This window comes from Anarrhichthys ocellatus, unplaced genomic scaffold, assembly GCF_004355925.1.
Source record: "Anarrhichthys ocellatus isolate YVR2014 unplaced genomic scaffold, GSC_Weel_1.0 scaffold29, whole genome shotgun sequence".
Classification (NCBI taxonomy): domain Eukaryota; kingdom Metazoa; phylum Chordata; class Actinopteri; order Perciformes; family Anarhichadidae; genus Anarrhichthys; species Anarrhichthys ocellatus.
The window spans coordinates 3,030,230-3,055,424 of record NW_022280059.1 but is presented as its reverse complement, the minus strand read 5'-3'; the positions used below and the strand labels follow the sequence as shown (position 1 = coordinate 3,055,424).

The 25,195-nt window shown below is 42.5% G+C and overlaps 2 protein-coding genes across 4 annotated transcripts in view; both read left to right on the top strand.

Annotated features, from left to right (window-relative positions):
* Positions 1 to 6,765: 6,765 nt before the first annotated feature.
* nars2 (asparaginyl-tRNA synthetase 2, mitochondrial) lies at positions 6,766 to 11,846 on the top strand. Of its 3 annotated transcripts, XM_031863493.1 has the most exons (14): positions 6,766 to 7,095; positions 7,496 to 7,605; positions 7,727 to 7,847; positions 7,989 to 8,129; positions 8,208 to 8,288; positions 8,392 to 8,486; positions 8,642 to 8,774; positions 9,237 to 9,335; positions 9,466 to 9,503; positions 9,600 to 9,666; positions 9,792 to 9,929; positions 10,067 to 10,164; positions 10,941 to 10,967; positions 11,061 to 11,846. In XM_031863493.1, the coding sequence occupies exons 1-14, from the start codon at positions 6,844 to 6,846 to the stop codon at positions 11,203 to 11,205; spliced, it is 1,545 nt and encodes a 514-aa protein (XP_031719353.1). In that variant the 5' UTR covers positions 6,766 to 6,843; the 3' UTR covers positions 11,206 to 11,846. The 3 variants fall into 3 exon arrangements, with proteins under 3 accessions (XP_031719353.1, XP_031719355.1, XP_031719354.1); XM_031863495.1 differs by lacking the exon at positions 7,496 to 7,605; XM_031863494.1 differs by lacking the exon at positions 9,237 to 9,335.
* A 102-nt stretch (positions 11,847 to 11,948) lies between these two features.
* Positions 11,949 to 25,195, top strand: part of gab2 (GRB2-associated binding protein 2) — a 35,553-nt gene continuing 22,306 nt past the window's right edge. Inside the window, exon 1 of the mRNA XM_031863491.1 lies at positions 11,949 to 12,370. Coding sequence (XP_031719351.1) covers positions 12,299 to 12,370 — 72 coding nt within the window. The 5' untranslated portion in view covers positions 11,949 to 12,298. The remainder of the gene's footprint in view (positions 12,371 to 25,195) is intronic.

Genomic DNA, 25,195 nt, shown 5'->3' with positions numbered 1-25,195 from the left:
CCTATTTGAAAGATCTTTTGGGAAAAGCTGGAATCCCGCCGTTGTGTGACATGCTGAACGGCGTTTAGATTTGAAACAGGAAGACAGAGACAGACACATGCAAAAACCCTTTTATGGGATGACTCAGATTTCTACCATCCCTCCTGGCTTTTGTGGAGTTTTTATACACTGTCGTTCTACATGTGCAAGATGATCATTGTTTATTGGCAATAAGCCTCAGACCAGTACATGTGCATGCAGTGGAGCAGAGTCGAGATTATGATTCTAATGCGCACCCCTAAGCTTTCACCACTACCCTTGATGTGACTACTGCACTGCACTTGTAAACATGGAAAAACACTATATTCATCTTTCCAAGACACTGCAATACACTACCTCTGACTTTTGGCAACAGTTAAGCCATGGAAAAGAAAATCAGTAGTACCTCTCAGTTTTGATAAGTGATGTCCTGGTGCAGCAAAATCAGCTTTTATTTGGGACAGAGGGATGCTGTCAAAAATGATAAAGAATCTCCATGAAAAATCCTACATGGAAAGAAGTAGAGGCAACTTTCCACAGCAGTTTTTCTTTTTTACTTCCCCTGACTGATGAGCAATAACAACCTGATGCCTGAAATATAATTTGCGATTGACCAGAAAACAATGTTTGCTGAGCACACAAGACACCAGCTCTTTTCATCGCGACATAATGCTGCAGGAGGAACACAGCGCATCAGCCATATAGTGCCAACTCCCAGGTTACCGCGCATGTGTTTAGTTTTATCAAATAAAAATTGATGATATTTCAGTCTCTCTGTTGCTGTACAACAAAGGTGCTTGAATGGGAATTGACTGCATGAATAAATAAATCAGATGCAGCTGGAGGAAAGTGTTGTGCTGTGACAATAGAAAGAGTTTTCAAATAATTTAGTTTTTTGAATTATTCTTTGCACGGGTGTACCTCAGTGTGATCTTTTGTCATTACTTTCTGCAAAATCTGCACCTCCTTTGTACTGTAGATGTGAATAGACGGCCCCTTAATTTTGAGGGATAGTTCAGGCTGGTCTTAATTGTTCTATAATTAACACAACAGCATTTGGGTGCAGGCCTTTGTTTTCCTAAATACACTGAAAAATAGAGAATATTTTGGTTGAATACCCACATCTTCAGTTTGATGCAGTGAGCGAGTGTTAACTCAAAAGCCCACATGGATACCCAAGACATTACCATTCATTGTTTGGCTAATTAGAGGGTAGTTGGTGTGTCTGGATAAACTAAAGTAATTAGTCATAGATTTATGGCCGGACGTCTGCTGAGACAGCAGTTGCTTGCATCTACTGGAAGGGATTATTGCCTTTGGAAGGAAGTAAAAGAAGTGGAGATTGCTTCGTCCTGTGATTTAATAATATATATGAGGACAGTAGGACATGAGAAGGACAGACACACGTGTTCCGGTGCAAGCAGGAGTGTTTTAACACAGGAGAACATTATCTAACTTTTCGAGCTGCCCTTGAAAAAAGACAGTGATTTGCCCCAGGTGTATTACACCAGTTACTTCAGCACTCTGACCTTTGTGATTAAATGTACATGTCTCGGATATTCTTGCCTACAGAGGAGTCGATGTCGAACTGCTGAAGTTTCCCAATTCTAATCACTTTCTGTGTCAAGGCTGATATGCTATTTTTGCTCTACTGCAATAGTGTTTTGGCTTTTGGGCTGAAACCAGTTGTTCACTTATCATCAGATCGTTCCTGCTTTAACAGGGGAGGTGAATGAAATATAGATCAGTGAGGGAGGGACACATTAATGATAGGGCTGTGAAAGAATGCTCCCGCACAAATAGAAAAGAACAACTCTCACTGCTCATTTGTACTTTGCTGTTTCTGAACTGTTGATCATTTTACTGGCATTCTTGGCTCAAAGGCTGCATAATGTTCCGAGTGTTTGATTATTTGGCCGGTAGTGTTAAAAACCCACATACAGAGACAGACACGCAAACACCCAAGCGGACGGACAGACATATACAAATACATTCTCCCTCTGGAGGAGGTAATAACTATGTATATCGAGCAGATGAGGTAAACTCTGTAGGTTCACAGCAGTTTGCAGGAATGTTAGGCAGCTAAAAATGTCCTGAAAGAGTTGTAAAATCTTCAATTGGAGCTACAGATCATAAAAATCCCACGGCAGGCATTTTCCTTTGCAAAAACCTGACGGAAAATATATGACATCAGGACATTTTGATGAGAAAATGACTTTGTGCGCTGAACGTTTTCTAAGTCGTCTCACTGAGATCAGACCCATGCTGACAAAGCATGAGGTAAAGAAAAAATCCATTCCGTAGGGTTTAAGTGTTTTTTTATACGGATAACTACAAATATATATTTAATTATGACAACATGTAGTCAAGACAATTGTGCAACAAATGCTGGATTTACTATCAAAGTATCCCCACACAGGCGTTCTCATACTGTACCCTGCATAAGGTAAGGCAATGAATTCCAGATTCATCCGGGCTGACCTAGATATATAACTAGAATCCCTGCATCGCAATTGAGAGTTAGTATTTAAGATCATTTGTGCAAATGATTCTGTAAATGAGGATAAGGTAGCTCTATCCTCATTGGAAGTTAGATTAAAGAACCTGGGGAAATGAAGCAGAGCCCACACCGTATCTTCCTGGAAGCCGGCACTGACAGGTGATGCTGCGGTAAAGGGCGAAGTGGGGATGAGAATGAATTGTTTCATTTGACTGTGGCCTGTGTGCGTGTGGGTGAGAACAACACTGTGTGATTAGGTACGATAGGTTGATATTGCTTCTTCTCTATTTTTCATCATCTATTATTATCCATCTCGGGAGAGTTTGACATAGGGAGAGTACCTACTGCATAAGAAAAGTTCAAGTGCCAAACTTTTGTGACATTTTTAAACTGTGATTTTAGTTAATTCTTCTAATCTCCCTATCTCCTCAGCAGAGGGGCGGGGGGGGATTTCCTTCCATTGCAAAATTGAAATATGAAAAATGACCCCAACTCTGTCAGTGTTCTCTGTTTGGATCTGAAGTTGTGTTCAGTAAAATCAAAACATGTTAACCTCCTGATATGCACCCTCACTACTGCACGATTGCTGCTTCCCAGATTATACACACTCTACATGAATGTTGGGTACTGACTTGATAGTCCCACTGTGAGTCAGTGCAACAATATCTCAGAGAAAGCTTTGCTGTAAATCATGTAAAAAGAAATGGGGCGACACAGTGCAGAACAATAGTGTAATCAGAAATATAACTACCTGCAGCCAGAGACTGATTTATATGCTTGAGGCTTGAGTGCAGACTTTTTTTTTTTTTTTTTCACTAAAGACTTCACAGAGGACTTTGTAGAACAGCATGCTCACTTTTGAAGGACTTAAGCTGTAAGCCAAACTACACAAAAGTGGTAGAAAATGGTATTTGAAATCAGGATCAGAAAAACTTTTATCCATCACAAGGTGATGAAAATGTTGTCTTTGATGTGGCTCGTGATAGAATGCACCTCAAATATATGATACATATGATAATTACAGCTGGAGCCCAAGGGGGCAACCTCAAGGGGACAGTTCCTTTTCTTTAGTATGTTTCAATGATTGCTGTCTTAAAAGATGCAACGTCAAACCTGACGTTAAGCGGTCAACATTTTCCATTCTGATTGCAGCCTTCTGCAGTTCTGCAGAGTGCTCAGCATGTTTCACAGCACAAATTAGGGTTTCAAGTAGTGACTATTTTCAACATTGACTTTCTGTCAATTAGGTGTACAATTTATTGATGAATCCAGCTTTTAAAATAGTGCAAGCCTCCCAAAGCTCTGTGTGAAAATTGCTTGTTTTGTTTCACCAACACTCCAAACCTCATGTATATTCAGTTTGGTTTAGAACAGAAAATATGCGGAAAATGCTCACATTTAAGAAACAGCAGCTGTTTGCTACTCTAAAATGTGCTACTATAAATGAATTAAACAATCATCATCAATCATCAAAATAGTTGACCGTTCATTTAACTAATCGGTTTAGCATTTCACGACAAACACACTCATTTGATCTTTACAAATATAGCCTCTATGAAACTGATCGCCCTGTGATGGCTGACCATCGTCATTTCCAAACACTGAGTGTCTTGAAAGGATAATTTTTCTAAACTGCTGACTTCTGAAGCCGGTCCATTAGTTATGAGCCGACGCAAACACAGTCTGCTGGTAGGAACCGGAGAGTCGTAGCAGGTGAAGCGATGCAGCGGCCCGAATCTCTTTCAGAAAGGGTTTTTAGTTCCTTTTGATTTGTGCTCGGCCGCCTGTCACCCAGACACATTCCCTGAAATCACATCACTATAATGGTCTAATCAGCACTTAACAAGCCATGTTACATAAAATCAATGCACCCTTCCATTTGAGAATTCAGAATATTTGGTGGGGCTGATGAAGGCTCGTTGGAAGGAACGGGCAGGAGATGCTGTCGATAGAGTGGACAGGCCGTCCTGCTGAGAGCAGAGGACGCACTTGCCCTTTGAGTTCAGTGATCCTCCTGAGATCCGAGCTTTTACAGCAAAATCCTTTGTTTTGCTGACTAATCGTGTATTGATTTTAACAAGTTGTTAAGCCCAAATAGGTTTGTCAGGCCGCTGGCAAACAACTCCTCTACCTGTAGAGGCTCCAAGAACAGAGAGCCATGTCTCCCACTGGAAGCACCACTTAACTTATCCTCTTGATTAATCGGAGAGTGTAAACAGGACAACTCTCGACTTTGGTGTGTTTTTTCTTTTTCGTTTCATACAGACAGCAGAGCATACTGTCTCACCTTGTGTCATGCATACATTGCCTGGTGGTTTGTGGGGGAGGATGTGTGTCTGTGGAAATATAAATACATGCGACACGCCATCAGGTATCACTCCCATATGCAGGTTGTCACGGAATGTGTTAGGCCTGCAAAAAAAGAGGGGGGGGGTTACAAATCTAGTTATGGGTAAACACTGGGGGGTATCTCAACCTCGCTGTTCCTACTGATGCATAGAAAACAGTCGCTGGATGCAACCTGAATTCACTGTTGCTCTGGACTATCTGATGTCGATGAAAGCCAGCAGGGCCTTTGCATTATTCTTGATAGAACTGCAAAGAGAACATAACAATGCCAGCTTGTTTCCATTTCAGTAGACCTTGGAGCTGCAAATGAATAATATATTGGAGGCAACTCAGGGGTAAATGAATAAATCTGCAGTAGGTGGGGATTTATAGGGAGGAGTGGACGTGCCATAGAGCTACAGCACTACCTTATGGTAAAGTAAGATATTGCACTTAATTATGGAGGAGGAGAGAGAAAGCTGATTTCAGAAGTATATTACTCCATTAATACACACAATTACATTTTTTGATACATTTTCTGTTGTTTTTTTTATAATTAATAGGATAATTCTTTATGTTGTTGTTTTATTTTTGTTTTTCTTTTCAGCAAATTAAAGATAACTTGATTGTTGGTTTCAATCGGTCTGACAGTCACCATGTTTCAAATTTGCTCTGAAGGCACAGAGACATACGATATGCAGACATCACGACCTCAACAAATCACCCATTGTATTTTTTTCACTCTCCGTCAATGAATCGGAAAATGGATTTGTTCTGCTCCCCATTAAGACGAGACCATGTGCATAATTGCCCCATCCATGCTGGAGATAATTAATATCAATGACCCCACTGACTTTTCAAATGCATCATGTTGGGTTTAATGATGATGTGTCATAAGCAGCCGGAGGTGGAGACACCCAGCTCCGTGTTTGCTGGCAGGCCCAGACCAGGGGCTCCAGAGCTGACAGGCGAGTCCAGGTGAGTAATTGTCTATGGCATCTTATTACATTGCTGGCATGATCTGATTTACTCCAGCAGCAAATGGTGGGAATAGACCCAGTTGTCGTTGTGGGTATTGGATTGATGAGGTTTACGCACAAATGGACCTCACACTGACGGCAGATACATCATGTAAGATTAAAGAGGATTTCCACGTGGTAGTGATGGCTGTTCTGTTTGCTTCATTACACTATTGAATCACTCCACACATGTTACGCTTTGGTGTTGGAAATATATTTCACAGTTCTCCCTGTATGTAGAATAAACTTTGGTTGATGTTCTTTTGTGTGATATATTGTTGCCAGTGGTTCTGAAGAGAGGTTTTGCATCAGGAAAATGCTGCTTGCATTAAAACAAATGATGAGCACTTTTATCTTTATCTTGTTACTGCTTATAGACAGTGACAGTGACATTCAAATAGAAATGCTTCTTACAGAGCAGAGAACATGAATGTTTATCATGAATTGCTTATTTTCATTTTTGTGGATTTATCCTGAGGTTTTGTGTTATATTTGTCCATGTCTTATAGTTGTATTCAGTCAAAAAGTGAGTGATCTACTTAAAAACTTCAAACACTGTATGGTTTTCTCTTTTTCTCAAACTAATTTAAAGGATTTAAAGTGATGTCATCATCTGCATACTGCTCTTCCCTTAAAACTCTCATGATACTTATTTTTTATTACATTTTTATTTTAAAATGCGTCTCTATGTAGAGTCCACCATGAAATGTGATATCATAAACATTGATAGAATAATTGCAATAAATAAAACGAAAATATAATCCTGAACTCCTAAAATGGCATCGAGGCTCCTGTTAGAAAACTACATCACCCTGGAGCATAACAAAAAGACTCGCTGTCAGATAGCGACACCTGATTGGGTTATTGAAATCCACGTGACGGAGCTCGGCGAATGGTGAAAGACCCAAACAGGAAGTGTCACTGTGCGACACAACGTGACAGTCAAGTTAGAGCAAAACGATAAATATACTACTGAAAATGTCGTTTATCGTGTCTTTAAGCTCTCGCAACATCTCGTGCTTTCAGCATGCTTTCGTGCCTCAAAGTGCGGCGTTCCTCACGATGTTTCAGGCTGCAGCTAAAACGCTTTCTGTTGCAACGACCACAGCAGCGACGTTAACCCGGGGAACATCGTTTAGTCTTCGACGTTACTGCAAGAAGACACCAGCGAAGCTTAGAGTGTCCCAAGCTGTTGCAGGAGCTGATTTGGGAGCAAATGTCAAAGTACAGGTAACACTTAACGCCTACTTATCACTTCATATGTTTCATTTAAGTGCTAACAACTATGCTCCAGTAACATGCAGCTTAGCTAATGTCAACGTGTTTACATGCATGAATAAATGAGCAAGCTTACAGTAACCATTAATGCAGCCTAGATCATCATTACGTTACGTTAAGCCATACATCATTTACAAAAAACTAAACACTCGAGAATTCTAGCCCCCTAAACTATGACAATTGATGCCAATGTATACATGTAGTTGACGTTTTATTGTGAAAGAATGAGGAGTGGAATTCTCAAATTACCAACATCCGGGTTCATGAACATTACATGCAAATGAGAAAAAGGATATTTGTGTAGTACCAAAGGGAGCAGCCTCGGGGTATTTGATTTGTTTCTCTGCTGTAGGGATGGGTTCGCTCCGTTAGACCTCAGAAGGCAAATCTCTTCCTCCATGTGAATGATGGGAGCTCTCTGCAGTCGTTGCAGGTCGTCGCCAGCTCAGAGCTGAATGATCCGTAAAGCACTTCAGTTTTATTTCCTGCACATAATCCTTGACATTATAATTTTTAGGTATGAAGGGTGCACATACTGGAATATTCACTGACTGTCTTCCTCTCTTCTCTCTCTCAAATTAAGATTGCTCACACTTGGTAGTGCTGTTGAAGTCACGGGTACTCTTCGGAAAAGTCCAAACCAAAAACAGGCAGTTGAACTGGAAGCAGACCAAATCCACGTAGTTGGAGATTGTAACCCTGTGGTAAGAAAAAAAAAAAAGTCTTCTCAAACATCAGATGTCATTTTGCTCACTGTGCTATCTTCACCTCGTGTTATAACTTTGTAATATGGCCATTGTTTAGGAAATGCCATTTAGTATTGTTGCTTTGTATTCTTGTTTCAGGATTTTCCCTTCAAAATAAAAGAGAGACACAGCCTTGAGTATATTCGCCAGTTCCCTCACCTCAGGTGTAGAACAAATGCCTTTAGCTCCCTGTTGAGGATACGAAGTGAGGCCACTACAGCAGTTCACTCATATTTCAAGGTGAGCTCATCGATGGAGGAATTTTTAATCGGACGCAGAACAAGACTTTTTCTATTTATTTATTCATCTTTTTCTCAGGAAAATGGCTTTGTGCAGATCCACACTCCGGTCATCACCTCAAACGACTGTGAAGGGGCAGGAGAGCTCTTTCAGGTCGAGGTGAGTGTGTCATCCAGAGTGTTATTGTCGATCGAAGCTCTGATATGAACACAAAGGATCAATGACATTGTTCGAAACTTCAGAACCTCTGCTCTCACCGCAGACGTCCGGCCCAGACAATGAAGAAGGTGAGAAGTTTTTCTCTGTCCCAGCTTTCCTGACCGTGTCTGGTCAGCTTCATCTGGAAGTGATGTCAGGGTGAGATAAACTCTATGAATCTATCTTCTAGTGATCATCTGCCCATTTAAAACAACTCATATCCTACTTGTATGTTCTGCCTCAGAAAGTAAGACACGTGCACACGCACACCGAGGACGATTTCTAATTGTGCCCTGTCGCTCCTCCTCTTCCAGGGCTTTTTCGAGAGTCTACACATTTGGGCCAACTTTTCGCGCAGAGAACTCCCAAAGCAGACGCCACCTGGCTGAGTTTTACATGGTGGAGGCCGAGGTCTCCTTCACGCAGTCCTTAGAGGATCTCACCAAGGTACACTGTGTCATTGTCCTACAAACACAATGTCGCTCCACGATATCGATCAAAGTAGCACATTGGTTAACATGTTCTAGCCTGTTAACTGCTTCCCACTCAACTTATATTCTGTGCATAGAACAGATGGATCTCAGCATGCTATGAAAATACACTTTCAGGATTTGAAGTGTATTGATATGTGCTGGACTATATGGACAGAATGTTTTATATTCTTTTTACCTCATTTTGTCTGAAGAAACTAAGTAGCATTAAAGTTGTCTGATAAAATGCAGACATCACGGACCGGCTAATTCTTTAAACGTGAGGATCTCGGATGAAGTGAACTTGTTGTCACACCACATCAGTTCCTGTGTACTGAAGTTCAAATGTTACACTTGCCTTATGTGACTTTTAAAGCTCCTCTCATGCGCAAGTTGGCCAGACAAAGCTTTAATTATTAAACCGGGCCCCGCTCCTTAGGTCATGGAGGACATGTTCAGGTCTGCCACGGAGCATGTCCTGGCTCACTGTGCCGAGGATGTGGATTTGTTTCACAAGCATGTGACTCCTGGACACAGGGTGAGTCCTCAAGGACACTTACACGTGGGTGCATAACCTGGCTCCTTATACCAACCAGCCACAAATACACCCGACTTCAATATTATCTCAACTTGCATTGTTTTCCCCTATTGTGTCCATTCACTCCAAGGACACTGTGGAAGCTATGCTGAAGAAGAGATTCCCCGTGTAAGTCTCTTATTTTTCTCAACATGGAAAGTAAAATGATTGTCAGCTAAAGAATAAAGTCCTTGAATGACTGATGCTATTTAAATGTACTTTTAGGATTACCTACAGTGAAGCTATAGACATCCTGAACCACAGCTCCCAGAAATTTACCTTCCCAACAGACGTAAGTTTGGATGTTTTCTTTATTTACTAACAGAGCAGACTTGATCTCTATCTCTACTGTATGTTTGCGGCTAACACTATTATCCCTCAGAGCTCCATACTGACCTCAGCTCTGCTTTTCTCCAGTGGGGTTGTGACCTCCAGACAGAACACGAGAAGTACCTGGTGAAACATTGCGGCAACGTTCCAGTCTTTGTCACTGATTATCCTTACGATCTTAAGCCTTTTTACGCGAGAGACAACCAGGATCATCCCAAACACACGGTAAGACGTCACCACTCCGTTAAATATGCTGAGCGAAATCAATGATTTAACGGCTCAGTTCCTTCCTTGTAATGTCAGTTGGGTTATCGCGGCGTTTTGCATATCTGCGCTGACTCCCGGCTGTCGTTTGTGTGCAGGCAGCTGCAGTGGATCTTCTGGTGCCGGGAGTCGGAGAGCTCTGTGGGGGCTCGCTGAGAGAGGAGAGGCTGGATCTGCTGAGGGCTCGCCTGGAAGAGTAAGCTCTCGTACTTCAGGGGCAGTTCAAGGCCCATGCTAATATATTTAGACTATGGTTGTCAAAATCTGCTGAGTTGCTTTGAATTTGTTTGTATTTTTAATTAATTGAGATCAGGCATAATCCCAGTAGGCGATAGCTGGCGCATTTCACAAGTGCTGCAGTGTCTTTTTACAATAGGAATCTGTTTTCTCTCACCACCTCACAGAGCAGCAATGTGCAGAAAGTTAGTGATTCAGCTGTTCAAATCCACTTCTTGGGGAAACCCAACTTCTTCAGTTGGGTTTGCAGGTTTTTAAGCCCCCTGACTCACCACACATATTGAGTGGTAGGGAAACTAAATGATACATTGACTTTTATACTGCATATACCATTACATTTATATATCTATTATTTATTATGTTATAAAAGAACATAACGGAACAATAAACAATGAATCTATTGTACAAATGAAATAACAATAACATTAATTGCAGGTTTTACTGACTAGCTTTGGACAAGAGAAACCTTTGTCACATTTGTGTTGGACAACACTGACTGTCTGCTATTCTAAAGAATGCATCATCAGAACAATGTCCTGGTGAATGACTCTATTGCTCTAAGTGTAACCCTAATATCTACATCAGCCCCTGTTCTGAGTTCGTAACCCTCAATTAGGCACAGAGGAGAAAGTCTGCAAATAAAGTCAGCTTTGTTGTTTTCACATTGATTGATAGTATAGTTTTGAGTTTGTGTTTTGACCAAAGGCTCATACATGAATTATTATACTTTTCCAGGGCTGGATTAGGAGACACCTACAGCTGGTAAGAAAGAAAACATATTTACATTACCAACATTTGAATAGAGACGTCCTTCCACACCAACAAAGTCGTAATGACATGTTCATTTATTGGCAGGTATCTGGATTTGAGGCGCTTTGGCTCCGTCCCCCATGGTGGCTTTGGATTGGGATTTGAGCGATATTTGCAATGCATTCTCGGTGTTGACAACATAAAAGATGTGATTGCTTTCCCCAGATCGTCCCATTCTTGTCTTCTATAAAACACAATTCTGGCCAAGTAGATATTTTGAAGTCTGTATTTGCTGTCTGTCAAATAAATATTATATTCAACATAGTTTTTCTTGTTATTGGTTTATAAATATGATTAGTTATTATCAAAAATGTATCTGCAGCTGTATATAAAAACAATGAACAAAAGAGATAGTCCTACAACCACATCTGAGAGGGAATTTCACTCATCCACAGTTAATTATTCAACATATCGCAAGGAAGTGTTTAGTTTCATGAATCATTTTATTTGCCTGTACCGACTTCCATATTTTAATTAAAACAATGTCGGTTTTTAGAGCGACAGACAAGTATTTTAAATCTCCACCAGATGGTGCTTTTTCCCATTCCATCCAATATAGAAAATACGAATAATTTACTCACAGCAGTTATCTTGACCTTTTCTTTTCCAAAGTGCCGAAAATCTTTAAAAAAAAAAGCTCCATCTTTAACTTTGATTTATACTTGGTAAACATACAACACGCGTTTGATGTAATAATGTCAAATCAGATGCGTTTCCGTATTTGGAATAAAACAGAAATGCTTAAACATCTGTTTGGTGTGAGCGTGGATAAATAGTATTTTACTAAAACATCGGTTCCTCCATTGTTTACACTCGTGTTGGCATCTTGGATCTACTTGGTGGCGGAGCAGTTCTTCCGTCCTGTTCGTCCCAGCGCAGCCCATCCCTCTCATCGCTCGGTGGGCGTGGTGTGAGTTGGGAAAACAAACTGCAGACACTCTACGATACTTCCTCACCCTGCATCAGTTGAGTTTCCCCGCGGCTCCTCGTCAGCTGGCCGTGCGTAATTTCCCCGAGAGTCGAGTTGCGCCTTTTTTCTCCTCCCGTTTTGCGCGCTGGCTGTTGCGCACAGTGCCACCGGGAGCGACCCGGCAACATCTCCGACCAGCACCACTTTGATTTTTTTTTATTTGATTTTTTGATCAAATGGGGGGAGCAGACTGCGCCAGTGGGAGCCCAACGCCGACAGCACTTTGAACGGGCAAGCCTTCAGGAGCCGTCATGTACTAGTAGTGACGGACGGCGGGTTGTAGCGCGAGAGGAAACAACAGACACTGACAAACATGAGCGGCGGTGAAATCATCTTCCAGGGCTGGCTGAGGAAGTCGCCACCGGAGAAGAAGCTCAGAAGATATGTAAGTGAATTCCACTTTCGCGTAGTCTCTCTGTGTCTGAAGAGTTAATTATCTGTCACACCGCTTTGTGTTGTGCACATCTGCATCTCCGATAAGTTGTGTCAAACTGAGAAAGTCCCACTGTAGCAGCAGGTGCACCCCAACCACCACCATCTGGACCGCTCCTCAAATTTTAATGACCTACAGGAGGCACCACGTGTTATTCTGGAGAAAAAAACAACAGCCCCGACCATAATAAACTAGAAATGTATGTTTTACATGGAAAAAAAGCAGTTGCCAGGTTTGACATATAGCCTCCCACTGTGGGGGCCAACATGGAGGTAAGCCTGCGTAATACCCGACAGCTGTCTATGATTTTGACTAGATGGCTCTCAGACACAAACTGCCACTTGGCTTTATCCGATCATGATGAGGTAATGTCTAATGAAGCATTCATGTGGCCAATTTTCATCACAGCCTAGCCAACTCATGTCACAACAACAGTGAGAACTGCAGATAGGCCTTTGAGAGCCTTGATGAAGCTCCATGGGCCAAAAGCTGCTCCAGTCTCCTGCTGGGTGCCGGGGCAAAGGGGAATGGCAACAAATCGGATAATAGGATTTATGGAGGCAGATAGAACCATGAGACAATCTCCTATAAATACAGCTGTCCACTGTTTATGTATGGTGTTGCACTGCTGGGCCTTCTCCGTGTTCCTACTAGCAGACTTTGCCATGATGTCATCTCACTGTTTTCATCTGGAAATCCATCCTCGAATGTCCTCAAATGTAGTCCCCCCCCCCCCATTTCACCCCCATTGTCCTGTCATTTCCTCATTGTCTTCCACTTAAAGCTGGCTAATGTTTACACAGGTCCGTATGGAACGGCAGCTGCACAGAGGAAACAAAAACTTGCTTAGTTCATAGCAGTACTGTATAAACAACGAGAAAAAAAACCTCACAAGGCATAATAATGGCCTTCCTCAGGCAAGAGAGGAGGGAACAGCCTCTCAGCCCTTCTCACCGTGCTTCTCACCCTGAGTAATAACCTATAAGCAACTACACACACACACACACACACACACACACTGCCAGAAAACAGTGTCATGAGATGGAGTGTCCAGAGCAGGCAGACTTGTGAATGCGATAATCGGTCCATCTCAAATTCCTTCCATTTAAAGACAGGCTAGGGACAATCGGGGCCATTTACTCAGCAGTATTGCTGTCATCTGACATAGTTGACGTCTTAATGGAGAGGGATATTTTCAGATACTACTTTCACATACTGGCAGACATTCCAGCCCGAAGGTGTGTTTCCCAAGAGAACACGGTGGCAGGTTTGATAGGTCATTCAATCGGAATGAGCGGAGGAGTTTCAGGACTGTAACTGCCATGTTGATCGCTACACTTCGTACTGTTTTGCCTCCTTTTTTCTTTTTCTTTTTAGGAGATTATTTGCAACAAGGGAAAAATGTTTTAATCCTTACCAACACTTGTCCTGTCAATATTCCACCCCTTTCTACAGCGAAGTCCTCCTTTAACCAGACGTGGCCTGTGTTTTGTTAATCAGTAGTTAGTTGTTGAAATGATTTGTCATTGTGTTTTTAAAATACAACTCCTGTAACCTTCCACGGATGGTTTGTGAAAAATGTGGCACACAGCATGTCCCAGTGCAGGGTTAGGAGAGACTAAAAACTGGTACTACCACATGCAAATTGTATGCAAAATCAGGGAGCAAAAACACTTGTGGCAGTTGAAGCCTGGATGCAAGTGGGGGGGGAAGACAGGAGACAACACGTCTGTTTCTCACTAACGAGCATAACTAGTCCTGGTTAAATGCAAATTGTTTAAAACTGCTATTAACTCTCAGCAGTGACTCATTCTTTCTACAACAGCGCTCTGTTGCACAAACACATGATGAGCACAAACTTTCTGTGTCCCGCCCCCCTCACACCATGTGACAGCGCCACTGGAGACGCATGTATAGTCACTTTTCACACACGCTGCTTCTCCACAAGGAGTAACAGTCACGCTCTGGTGTCTCAGCGCTGCCGAATGAATCACTTGGTCGGGGTTTATCTCTTCTCGAGGGCCGATGGGGGGGCTTCCAGAGGTGGTCAGTGTTTTAAGGACAAGTGTGAGTGGCCTAAGTGCTTTTGTTGTATAATGTCCAGAATAAGCAGAAGGAACATGAAAAACAACTGACTGATCCAGCGCTTACCCAGTGCCTCTTGCAGCGTTCTGTGGAGGTTCAAATAGGCTTCACCATGCCTGCTACATTAACCCCCAAACTACCTTTTATTTGACTTGTAATAAACAAAAGAAATCCTTAGTCCTACCCCTTCGGGACATCCAATGTTGACGTATGCATAAGAAGTCCTCCAAAGGATTCATGCACGTCTGAATCATACTTTGCCGGCACAATATGAATCATACATGCGACGTGTCATACTGTAAACAGTTTGATTGCTGCTCTCGGGTCGGGATCAAGCTGCTGTTGGCTAAACCTTCCCGTCTGCCCATTGCTGTATCTGTAATCACAAACGTGTCTGTTCACATACAGCATTGCCACATTCCAGACAGATCATATCGGCGAGGTGATAGCTGTTGCTTCTGCCTTCTCCCGCTGCCAGTTTCTAAGGGCTTTACTGCCTTGCCCATATGGATGGTACATCCGAGAGAGAGCTGGGGCAGGGGGGGGGAGTCGGTGGGTTTTTCAAGGCAGAGCACCAGCCGCCTGTGTCCCACTGTCAGCTGCCGAGTCTGCTGTTGTTTTGCAGAGGGGCTTTGGGAAGTCCTTGCCCTCAGAGGTCAACGGAGAACACCTCCCAGTTCCTGCTTTGACAGACACCCAGTGCTCACACAGACATTTTCCTTGTTTCGCTTTATCTGTGGGCCCTCAAATGGGCCTTTCCCCCAGAAGCTACAAGACTGGGGTGGCTTTATGTGACTGCAGTATTAAAGTCGGATTAGTTTATCGTTATGGGATACGTTCGCCTATTTTGATCCTTGTGATTGAGATAAGGAACCTCCGATCATTTTCATTATTGTTTGATCTGTTGATTATTTTAACTTCATTTGGTGCCTTACTGAGGTTAGAAAAAAGCTAATTGAATCTGATTAATAGAGTATTCATATTATCAGAAAATAGAGAAAAGTACATATTACAATTTCCCAGAGGCAAAGGTGACGTCAAATTACCTGTTTTGTGAAACCAACAGTCCGCAGCATGTTTCCACATTTAAGAAAACAACGCTTTGAAGTTTTTCTTGTTCGTAACTATTAATCTCTTTGAGAAAATTGTTGTTGATACATTTGATATGGATCAACTTGGTAGTCCTTCAGCAGTGCATTGACAATCTTCATTGACATTTGTAACAAAGGTGCCTTATATTTACATTAGGTGCATTATGATTTCCTCTCAATGGCTCTCAAGATGGTGACGGCTGAGCCGGCAGGTAACGGCTAACGGTGCTAACAGCGCTAACTGAGCAAACAATGTCAAAAGTGCTGACAGAGCTTATAGTGTTACCCTGAGGGAAACCAGATGGGTGGGTGCAACTCCTGTGAAGCCGGCGTCGGTTGTGACGACGTTATCAGCCATAACTGCAGTGCAGAGCGGCGGCTGTGAGCGGGCCAGTAAAAGCACACACGGCTCTGTCAACAAAGCAAGGAGAAGCCCGGATAACAACACACACAGAGGGAGACGTCACTCCACCAGATCTTTACATTGCTGCTCTATTAATGCTCTGAGTCCCGTATAGAGAACCTCTTATGCCTAAAAGTCACAATTGTTTGTCTCAAAATGACACTTTCTCAACTTTTTCTTCTCCAACCCCAAGTGCATCCATTTTATTTTTTTTTACATTCATTGTGAAAATCCCCAGGTGGCCTTGTTTGAACCTTTGTCATAATATCCTGTCCTTTGCCATGAACTGTGGTTTAGACTGCGTTTTCTGCACAAAACGTAACTATTGCACCACTAGCAGATGTCAGACTTCCTTTGGATGGTACCTACAGGAAGTGCGCCTCTACAAGCTGAGCTGAAAATACTGCCGTTCTGAAGGGAATTAAATCCCATTGATTTTTCACGTGTGATTTGGACCAGCAGTGAGAATGTTTGTACTTATTTGCCGCACTCTCAGAAAGTACACTATCACAGCGGTGATGGTTTTATTTATTGGTGCTTAAAACTCTAACACACCTAAGTGTACCATTACATTGTTCCACTGGCAGGTTTTACTTCAGTAGAAATCTAGTTTCTGCACTGTTGATTGGATCCAAACACAATCTCATCCCGGGATCATGCTACCAGCTCGTACATGTGCCGGTAGCTTACATGTCATATGACTGTCATTAGATTGAGCTTCTGAAGCAAATGGGCTTTGCAGTTGTGATGTGAGTTAGTAGAAATGCCTTTGGGGCCTCCCACTCAGTAAAGCGGCATAGAGGGACATAAAAGTGAGAATGGTACAAAAACTTGTTTGTTACTAAAAGCAAAAGCAGCTTACGTTTGAAAATATAAATACCAGTGCTGCCATTTGAGCTTTCAGTGTGAGATGCTTGCTTTGGTGTTGCAGTGTGTGGCTTAAAAAAAAAAGGCAGTTGACAGCTATTTCATTTTTTTAGCATCTATTTACCCAGGGACGGTTGACTTGGCACACTTGCTCTTTTTGACCGGCGCCCTGCTTTGCAGTCCAAACAGCCTCTAAAGCCTAACCTTTCTGCCGCCCCTGAGAAACTCTGTTTGAGCTGGTTCAGCGTGCTGTAGATGCACCGTGATAGTAGCTGGTGAGGTGCAGGTATGTTTATTAAAATAAACATACTTTTAATTTAGTGTATGCAACAATGCGAATTACTGCAACACTTACCTTCCATGCAAATGCCATAATAACCATCGATGTGAATTATGCTGAAATGGGTCTTTGTGTTCACCTCAGCACAATGTATTTGTAGATGTAATAATGATATGATGATATCTATACACCGGTTCCGGCAAGCGGAACCTTAGATGGTGGCTATTTTCTTCCTGGCAACATGTTAATGTTGTTTGTGAAGTAGGACTGTGAATATTGTCTTGCTTTGTCGTATATTGTGTAATTAGTGTACTGTATATTTTTTAAATCCTTTACAGATCGGGGTTGTGATGCCACTCACAACAAGGAAGTAGAGCTTTTACGGAGTGATTTTCTGTGGAAATAATCTATTTTAACAGTATGTTGGAGCTCTAAAATACATACACCTACACATTCTCTCTTTTAATAGCACCAAAAAAATCATGTAAGATTAGTGTGACAGAATAATTGAGGGAAGTTGTCAGTGTGAAAGATGTCTGACCAGATTGTTACCAGGTGATCTTCCTCATGGAAAACACAGCACACACAATGAATTGCAATGAAATTGCATTGGTCTAAAAGGATCATGCAATTCAGGATATCGGCCAACAGTTTGATAGCATGCGTCCCCTGAAAACGTGTCTTATGCACTTTAAAAATGACCCTACTGTTTGAACGTGCTCATAACCCTTTAGACACGTTGTTCCTCAGTGAAGTGGGAGTTGACTGTCACTTTGGGCTTCATTTTAACCAGCCATGGGTGCTGTAGGAAATATGATTTTAACACTAGCAGCTGTAAAAATGCTAAAATGTGAGCGTTAGGATGTGTTGTCTCTCTGTTTCATGTGGAACACTTGCCTTTGGGCGATAGTTTGTAGGAGCTGGAGATGTGAAAGCAAAGTGAGGTTGTGGTAGAGGTGGTAATACTTGAGAAAAAAACAGCTACAAGCCCACAGATGTTTTTCTGTAGAGCCGTGATGATTCATTTGATTTAGGAAACAGTGATGAAGTGGAAAATGTTTTTTTAATGTATTCAGCCAAGCTGATGAAAGTGAATTGCATCTCTGTCATTTGAATATTGTTTTGATCAGTTATCTCCTTTAAGGCTTAAGTTCTGTGTACCTCTAATATCGACATAGTTTAGTTTAGGGATTATTCTTTCTCCAGACAGTGATGAGTCATTGCAGTTCAGTTGTAGGAACTGAACTTCCCTACATCTCAAGCAAGCTCAGATAAAAATAAGCAATGAGTAATGTAGCCAGTGCACAAATACAGAGTTCACTAGAACTCAGTGAGATAAAATAAGACAACGTAATAAGTGGTTCAAATCGCTGACGTGTGTCTAAGGCTTTCAGATGACATTATGCACAATCATTAATGCATTTCACCAATAACTGTTTTAGCATATCAATGTGATTGTTTCACTCATAATAAATGATCAGCTCAGCTAAATATATACTCCGTTATTGTGTTTATTAGGCTATTTTATCGTGTTATTCAGACATTTCATTCATTTGGTACCGGCATGTTCGAGAAAACATGAAGTGCTCCGCTGTGCAGTGATGTGTTATTTGTTTACACAAATGACAGCATGGCAAGTGACAATTTGTGTAGACAAAGACACACCATGGCACTGGGGAACATTGTGTTTTTTTTATGCAATATGTGCTTACTGAAAGAATACAATTTCTGAATGGCATAACAAAGTGTTTACGTGGCCAGAAAAGCCAACGACAAAGGAGATACTTAGCTGAGCTGATGATTTATCAAGACTAAAACGTCTATGGATTCCGCCTTATGCAACCCAAATTATTAGCTGCAGTTAGTTTCCATTAATGATAATTTGCAAAGTGATCAATTCAAGTGTTGGGGGAAAAATGTACAAAATGTTCATTAAATGTGCCAAATATTGATTCATTAACATCTCTTTGGCCTAATCATAAATACTTTTGTATACAACCTTTTATATTGTATTCCATCTCACAAATTATAAACCACGAACAAGTGCATTTATTCATTAAGTGAAATGCTTCAGTTGTCACACTCCAGATTCCACACTGTACTCATGAACATACAAGTATTGTGTGCATGAAGATATTACTAATGGCAACTACTGTAACATGTGGGATTGTGTGTGCTGGTGCACGCAATATGCTTTACTGGTCCTACATGCACGAGCCTGAATAACATCAGTGGTCGGCTTTAACCATTTTTTTTTCCCTTCCCGATACCGGTGTGTTTCAAAGAATCAAATACAAAGTGAAAAGCTGAGGTCAGACGTTCCCCTTGCATGTAAATCTTTCTACTCTGTGCCATTGAAGAGACTGTGTTTTTATCCAGCGTCATGCATCCGAAGCCACCTTGGTGCACAAGAGCCAGAGAGACCAGGAGATGCTCACAGCGCACCCTCCGCACACAGCCGTGTATGAGCCGCAGCAGATGGCAGGGGCAGCGGAAGTAACACAAAGAGTTCTGATTAAAGATAATGCTCCCCGTTAGTCAAACTGTCAGGGCGGGCTCCCGCTAAATAAGCCCAGCCTTTTGCTGATACGGAGACACGGCGAGAGATTACTCATTTTCCCTAATGATGGAAGTGTTCAACTGCAAATTGAGGCTGATTATATCTGCCGAGAGCTTTTGAGAGGTTGTTTTTCATGGGATGCGCCGCAGATTTTGCAGATCGTTGCTCCCGTGAAGTGAGTTGAATAAGCACTGTGGGTACCAAAATGCAGCAGTCCCTCTTTATCATCACCACACCTGTGGGATGGAGCTTTCCGTCACCGTCATATGATGACATTGTATGTGGGAATGTTAATTCCCATAATGTCATGAAAGCGGAACGACATCAGGCCCTGCTCTAAACGCACTGAATGGGTTTCAAATATGATGCCTTGCTCAAAAGGAGAACGTGAACTTATCAATTGTGTACGTGAGGAAAACAGCAGGAGTTAAATGTTCCTACCCTGGCCGTCTTGGCCCACTAACCTCCCACCTTCTTTATTAACACACAAGAATTTATGGGCCTGTTTGGGTGTTATCTGCATGGGTTATGTCTTGCAGCTGCCGGCCTTCCAAGGTCAGTGTTTTGACGAATGGGAAACCTGCGCAGTTTGATTTAACGGTGCTCTAATGCATCGGTTGCACTTTAAACGCCTGTAGTTGGATTCTGTTTTACATCTGTTTACTTCTCCGGGGCACACGGATGGGACAGAGCCGCGTCCGACCCAGGAGCATCTGGATCTCCTCACCGCTCGCAGACAGATAATGGGCCGGAGCTGCTGAGAAAGGCAAAATGGCCACACATTGTAGGCACGCTGTTGGACTCCTGTTTCGTTTGTGACGTTGAATTTATTGGAAGTGCTCCAGAAATGTCTGTTATAAACCTTGTCTGTGATGGCTGTCTGCTTAACATCTTAACAGCCGCGATGAGGAGCCCTGTGTAAACTGTAAGGCTGCCAAGGACCGTCCCCGTGCTCCCTCGTGTCCATGTGTGGTTTATTTAAGCTTGCCGTTACATAAACTGATGTCACGTAGGTAAATACAAGTACACGACACCTGTCAGAGACAGAAAATATGACAAACATATCTTTCGTGATTCTTACAGGAGGGGTGGAATAACAGAGCATCATTCATATTCTGCTTTTCAGGAGTTTTTGGGGTGAAACTTCAAAATCTGAAAGGTGTTTCTGTGTGAATGGCCAGGCGATGAAATCTAACTGGGTTGCACTGCCTCACATATGGAAACTCCCATCTGTTCCTGGAATGTGGGCTGACGTGTGACCCGCTATTGATTAGGATCACATAATCGGGGCTCTGTCGTCATTGTCTGCTGCAGCCCGTCCAGCTTTGTCCCCTCTCACCACATTAACCAGAATCACAAGTGTTCAGGCATTCGCTCACACAATAATGGCCATTATAGCAGTCCCACCTTTTAATTCATGCGCTGCAAAGCGTTCCTCACTGCCGTTCTTTTGTTGTGAGTTTTTTTTTTTTCTTTTCTTGAATTATGAAATTCTAGATGTATTCAGGCACCAGAAGGGACAAGAAATGAAGTCATCGATGTGCTAAATATTCCTCTTTTGTTCTTCTTTAACTTCGAGAAGCTAGGAAACAGCACCCACATAGAATAGATGTGCTATGAATGCATTACAGGGGACCCTTGTAGGAGGGCTCTGTCTGCTGTCCTCATTTAGAACCAGTAAGCATTCAGGATGATAAGTGAAAAGCTGCTTCATGCTAACATATGTCAACCAGGATCATTCATTATAATGTTTGTTATATCACCTTTTTAAAACAAGGTGCTTTACAAGGGAAAGTTATTTTCACTCAAGGTCTCTAACCAAGAGAAATCAGGATTTTATATCAAAACCCAAAGTGCGAAGATATTACTAAATTCCCTGTGCATTGTCTGATTTATTTGTGAACATCATGAATGTGATTGCTCATAGAAAACAAGGGGAGGTTGCCACACAGATCAAGTCATTTCTCATGGCACACGTACAGTCTGTGAGGCAATTAAAGAGGCGAACGAAGAGGAATCTTGTTTTAAATGGGAATGTGGATCTTTCAGATTAATTTGAGGAGTGCCTCTGGTTTGCATGGTGTCATGCAGTATGAAACACGCACTGGTCTGGTTTTGGTCTTGACTCTGTCTCAACCTCTTTACAGTCTTGGTCTCGGTCTCCGTACACTCTGCTCTCGGTCATGACTTGGACTCGGATGAGGTGGTCCTGACTACAACACTGCTTGAGGGATATCGACATGTTTTTCTAGAAACCCCTTTTTTTGTTTTACAAAAGAAGCTAAACTTTTGGCGATTCAAATGTTCAATATTGTCAATAAACACAACCAGCCGTAAAAGAAGTTTCCCTAAATGAATTACAAAAGATCGAAGGTTGTTTATAGAGCTTCCAGATTATGTGAAAGCTCATACTGAACTGCTGGGAGTCCTTATTGGCTGCAATTAGATACCAAAGACCCCCCCCACACTACTTTTTCTCCCCCTCTTAATTGTCTCCATGCTCTTCTCCCATCCCTTAGAAGCCCACCAGTGGGACCTCTGAGAACACTGATGGGATCCCTCTCACTTCACCTTGTACTATAATTAAGCAGTAATGGCCCAGCACCGGTGCATGCCGTCTCATCATGGTGTTGTGTGTGTGTGTGTGTGAGTGTGAGTGTGTGAGAGAGAGAGAGAGAGAGAGAGCTGGGCCCGAGGCCTCCGGTCAGACTGCAGCCAAAGCATTCAGCGTCACAAGAGGTGCATGGCCCTGCCACGGCACATGCACACGACCTTTTACAAGAGCTGCTAGATGAGAAAACGTACTCGGGCGAGGTGGTTGCAAGTCTCCGCCGCAGCTCCACGGTGCCGGTGTTTGTGCAGCTGAGCGGTGTGTGTACTGCAGCAGCAGGTAAAGCAGAGGAGTCGAAAACAACTAGCTGCTGTCTCCTCCTCTCCTGCTTTTGGAAAGGTAAACAAGACTATTCTAACCCGCAACGCGAATGACATACGTGTTTGGCTTGGATGTTTGCTCATGCACATTTAAAAACATGCGGACTGACGCTTATCGGCCAGCCCTGTTGACACAGCCGGCTACTAGCCACACACCATGTTTTGCTCTGTTGCCGTAAAAGGCACACCTTGGATAATTGGTTTAGGCCACAAGCATCTCCAAGTTCATTAGTCAGGGTTGCCAGGCCAGCAGAGTGAGTTGTGTTGAAAGACGCGAGACTGGGCTTGTTTTTTCGATGTGAGGCAAATACAGTGAACGATCGCTGCGTGAATTATCAGCCGTCGCTGTGTATTTATCTCCTAAAATTGTGGCGTGAAGCCCTGGAGAACTATCAACACATACCAGATGATCGTATCCCCTTTGTATGACTGTGTTTGTTTTCCCACAGCGTCATTGTTTTGCTGCCTGCTAAAAATAGAACAAAACATGTCCACTTATCAACAGGCAAAGAGACAAAAGGAATTGGCCAGACAAACCAGTTTTGATCCTATTTATAGATGCGAACTTCGCTCAAAAGATTGTTTCATGCAGTTGTGTTATTAAAAGTTTTTCCTTCCCCATTCATCTGAAATAGATGCGGACGTGTTAGCCGTTGTGCTCCACTGTAGTCTCTTTGTATCTGTAGCTGTATCACCAGTGCAGGACAAATGAGCCCATGGTGGAACAAGGTAAGATCAAGCCTTTATGGGGTGATTGAATGAGACGGAGGGGACTAAACACTGTGCGTTCATAGATACGGATGGCTGCTCTTCTTCCTGGAGAGCTTTAAGTGCTGGCGGGCAATTTCTATTTTATCTTTTTACAGTGTACAGTTGAGACCCTGACAATCCACACAGCAGGGTTTTTTAAAACTTAAGTATTAGGATGTTTTCACAAAGTTCTGTCTTTACTGTTTTCTCATTTACAGTAGAATGTTTGTTTTGTGTCTTTTTTATGTTTTGCTTAGATTTGACCTTTGTTTGACTTTGATCTCGTCTGCGGAAAGAATGATGAACAAATGAGAGCTTCAACATGTCCAGTGTTGTTTGCAGTGTACTGCTCAAACAACAATGTATGATATCATGTTCATTTCGGGTGTGGTTGGGTGGCTCACAGCTCTCTCAGCGGTCCACGAGTCCAGTCCAGTTGTTAACAAGGGCAGCGGGTCTCGCTTGTCTCTCTCCCTTTTTTTTTTTTTTTTTTTGTTTTTCCCTCCTCCCCATAACAGTGATGCAGCTTAAACCAAAGCTATGGGGGGGAGGGGAAAGTTGGAGAGCCGGGAGAGTTCAGCCTAGTTTTACAGCTTCAGCCCTCACTTCCCAGCGCTTAGACAGTGATCGATGGGCTTAGACATGCTCTGTAGGACAGGCGGTGTGGGTGGGTTAGCTCATTTTGTTGTGTCCTCCTCCCCCATGAGGTACTTCACCAGGGAAGTTTGCTCGAATTTGAAAGAGTGCGTGAGAGAGAGAGAAAGAGAGAGACGGAGGAAAAGCTGCACTGCCAGTTGCGTGTGAAAAGGCTGATTTGAAACTGAACGCGCTTGAGACATTGTCTCTCATTTTGCATGCAACATTTCTGTGAGGAGCTTAGCAGAAAGTTTGACAAAGGGAAACATTGTTCACCCCTCCGAGCTGTAAATTAATTTGTTCTTGAATTAGCCAGCAGCTTCTTTTCCTATGGAAAATACTCATTCTATATTTAGTATGACAAGGCCTTCTAAATGAGTTGTCTTCCCTCGTGGTCGAGAGCTGTGGCTTGTCCTGGGTTAATACGCTGGCCGCAGCTGAAGGATGCCAGGAATAACCCAGCTGTGTCGCACTGACCTCTTGGAACTGGGCAGCGCTCCAGGTCTCAATTAAGTGATGCTCTCTCTTTCCAGAAAAGGCAATAATATTTAAATGGGGTTCGCAAGAGTTATAGCATTTTCTCTGTCAACGCTGTAATGGCACTTAACCGAAGAGCTTTGTGGACCTGGACGTGGGAAAAATAAACGTGTGCAGTGTTCCTTTAGAACAGTGTGACGGCTGTACTGTATTTTCATGAAATGAGAAACTTCACACATTCAGAAGGTCACTTGAGTAGTTACACTGTTGACTTCTTTGGAATCTTGTTGCCTCCCACCCGTTACCAGTGTAATCTGTATTAGTGAACATTCCCAACATCCTCTCATTGTGAGAAATGAGCTGATACAACTCATCAGATGGAGCTGATTAAACTTATTGTGGTGAGATGCACACAGCAGCACGGCTCTCCCTCCAAAACACCATTAAGGTCGTACTGATACTGTGTATCAGGCTGACAGAAAATAAAATGAAAAAGTCTTATACCCCAATACCTCAGCAGCACTTCAGCTACACATGGAAGATAAGATCACAATCTGCACATCCTGGGGAAAAAAAGAGAGAGAGAGAAAGCAAATGTGTTGCTGCTAAAAGAACTGCTAACGTGTCGAAATAGCACTTCAGTAACGTTTTGTGTGAGGATTGATGGATCTCCTCTCAAAAAATACATATACAGTAT

Bases quoted from the DNA above. Each gene is read 5' to 3' on its own strand.
- nars2 (XM_031863493.1), top strand. From the start codon at position 6,844: ATGTCGTTTATCGTGTCTTTAAGCTCTCGCAACATCTCGTGCTTTCAG. The intron at 7,096-7,495 runs GTAACACTTAAC...TCTCTGCTGTAG, and splicing joins GAGCAAATGTCAAAGTACAG to GGATGGGTTCGCTCCGTTAG. The intron at 8,130-8,207 runs GTGAGCTCATCG...TCTTTTTCTCAG, and splicing joins CAGTTCACTCATATTTCAAG to GAAAATGGCTTTGTGCAGAT.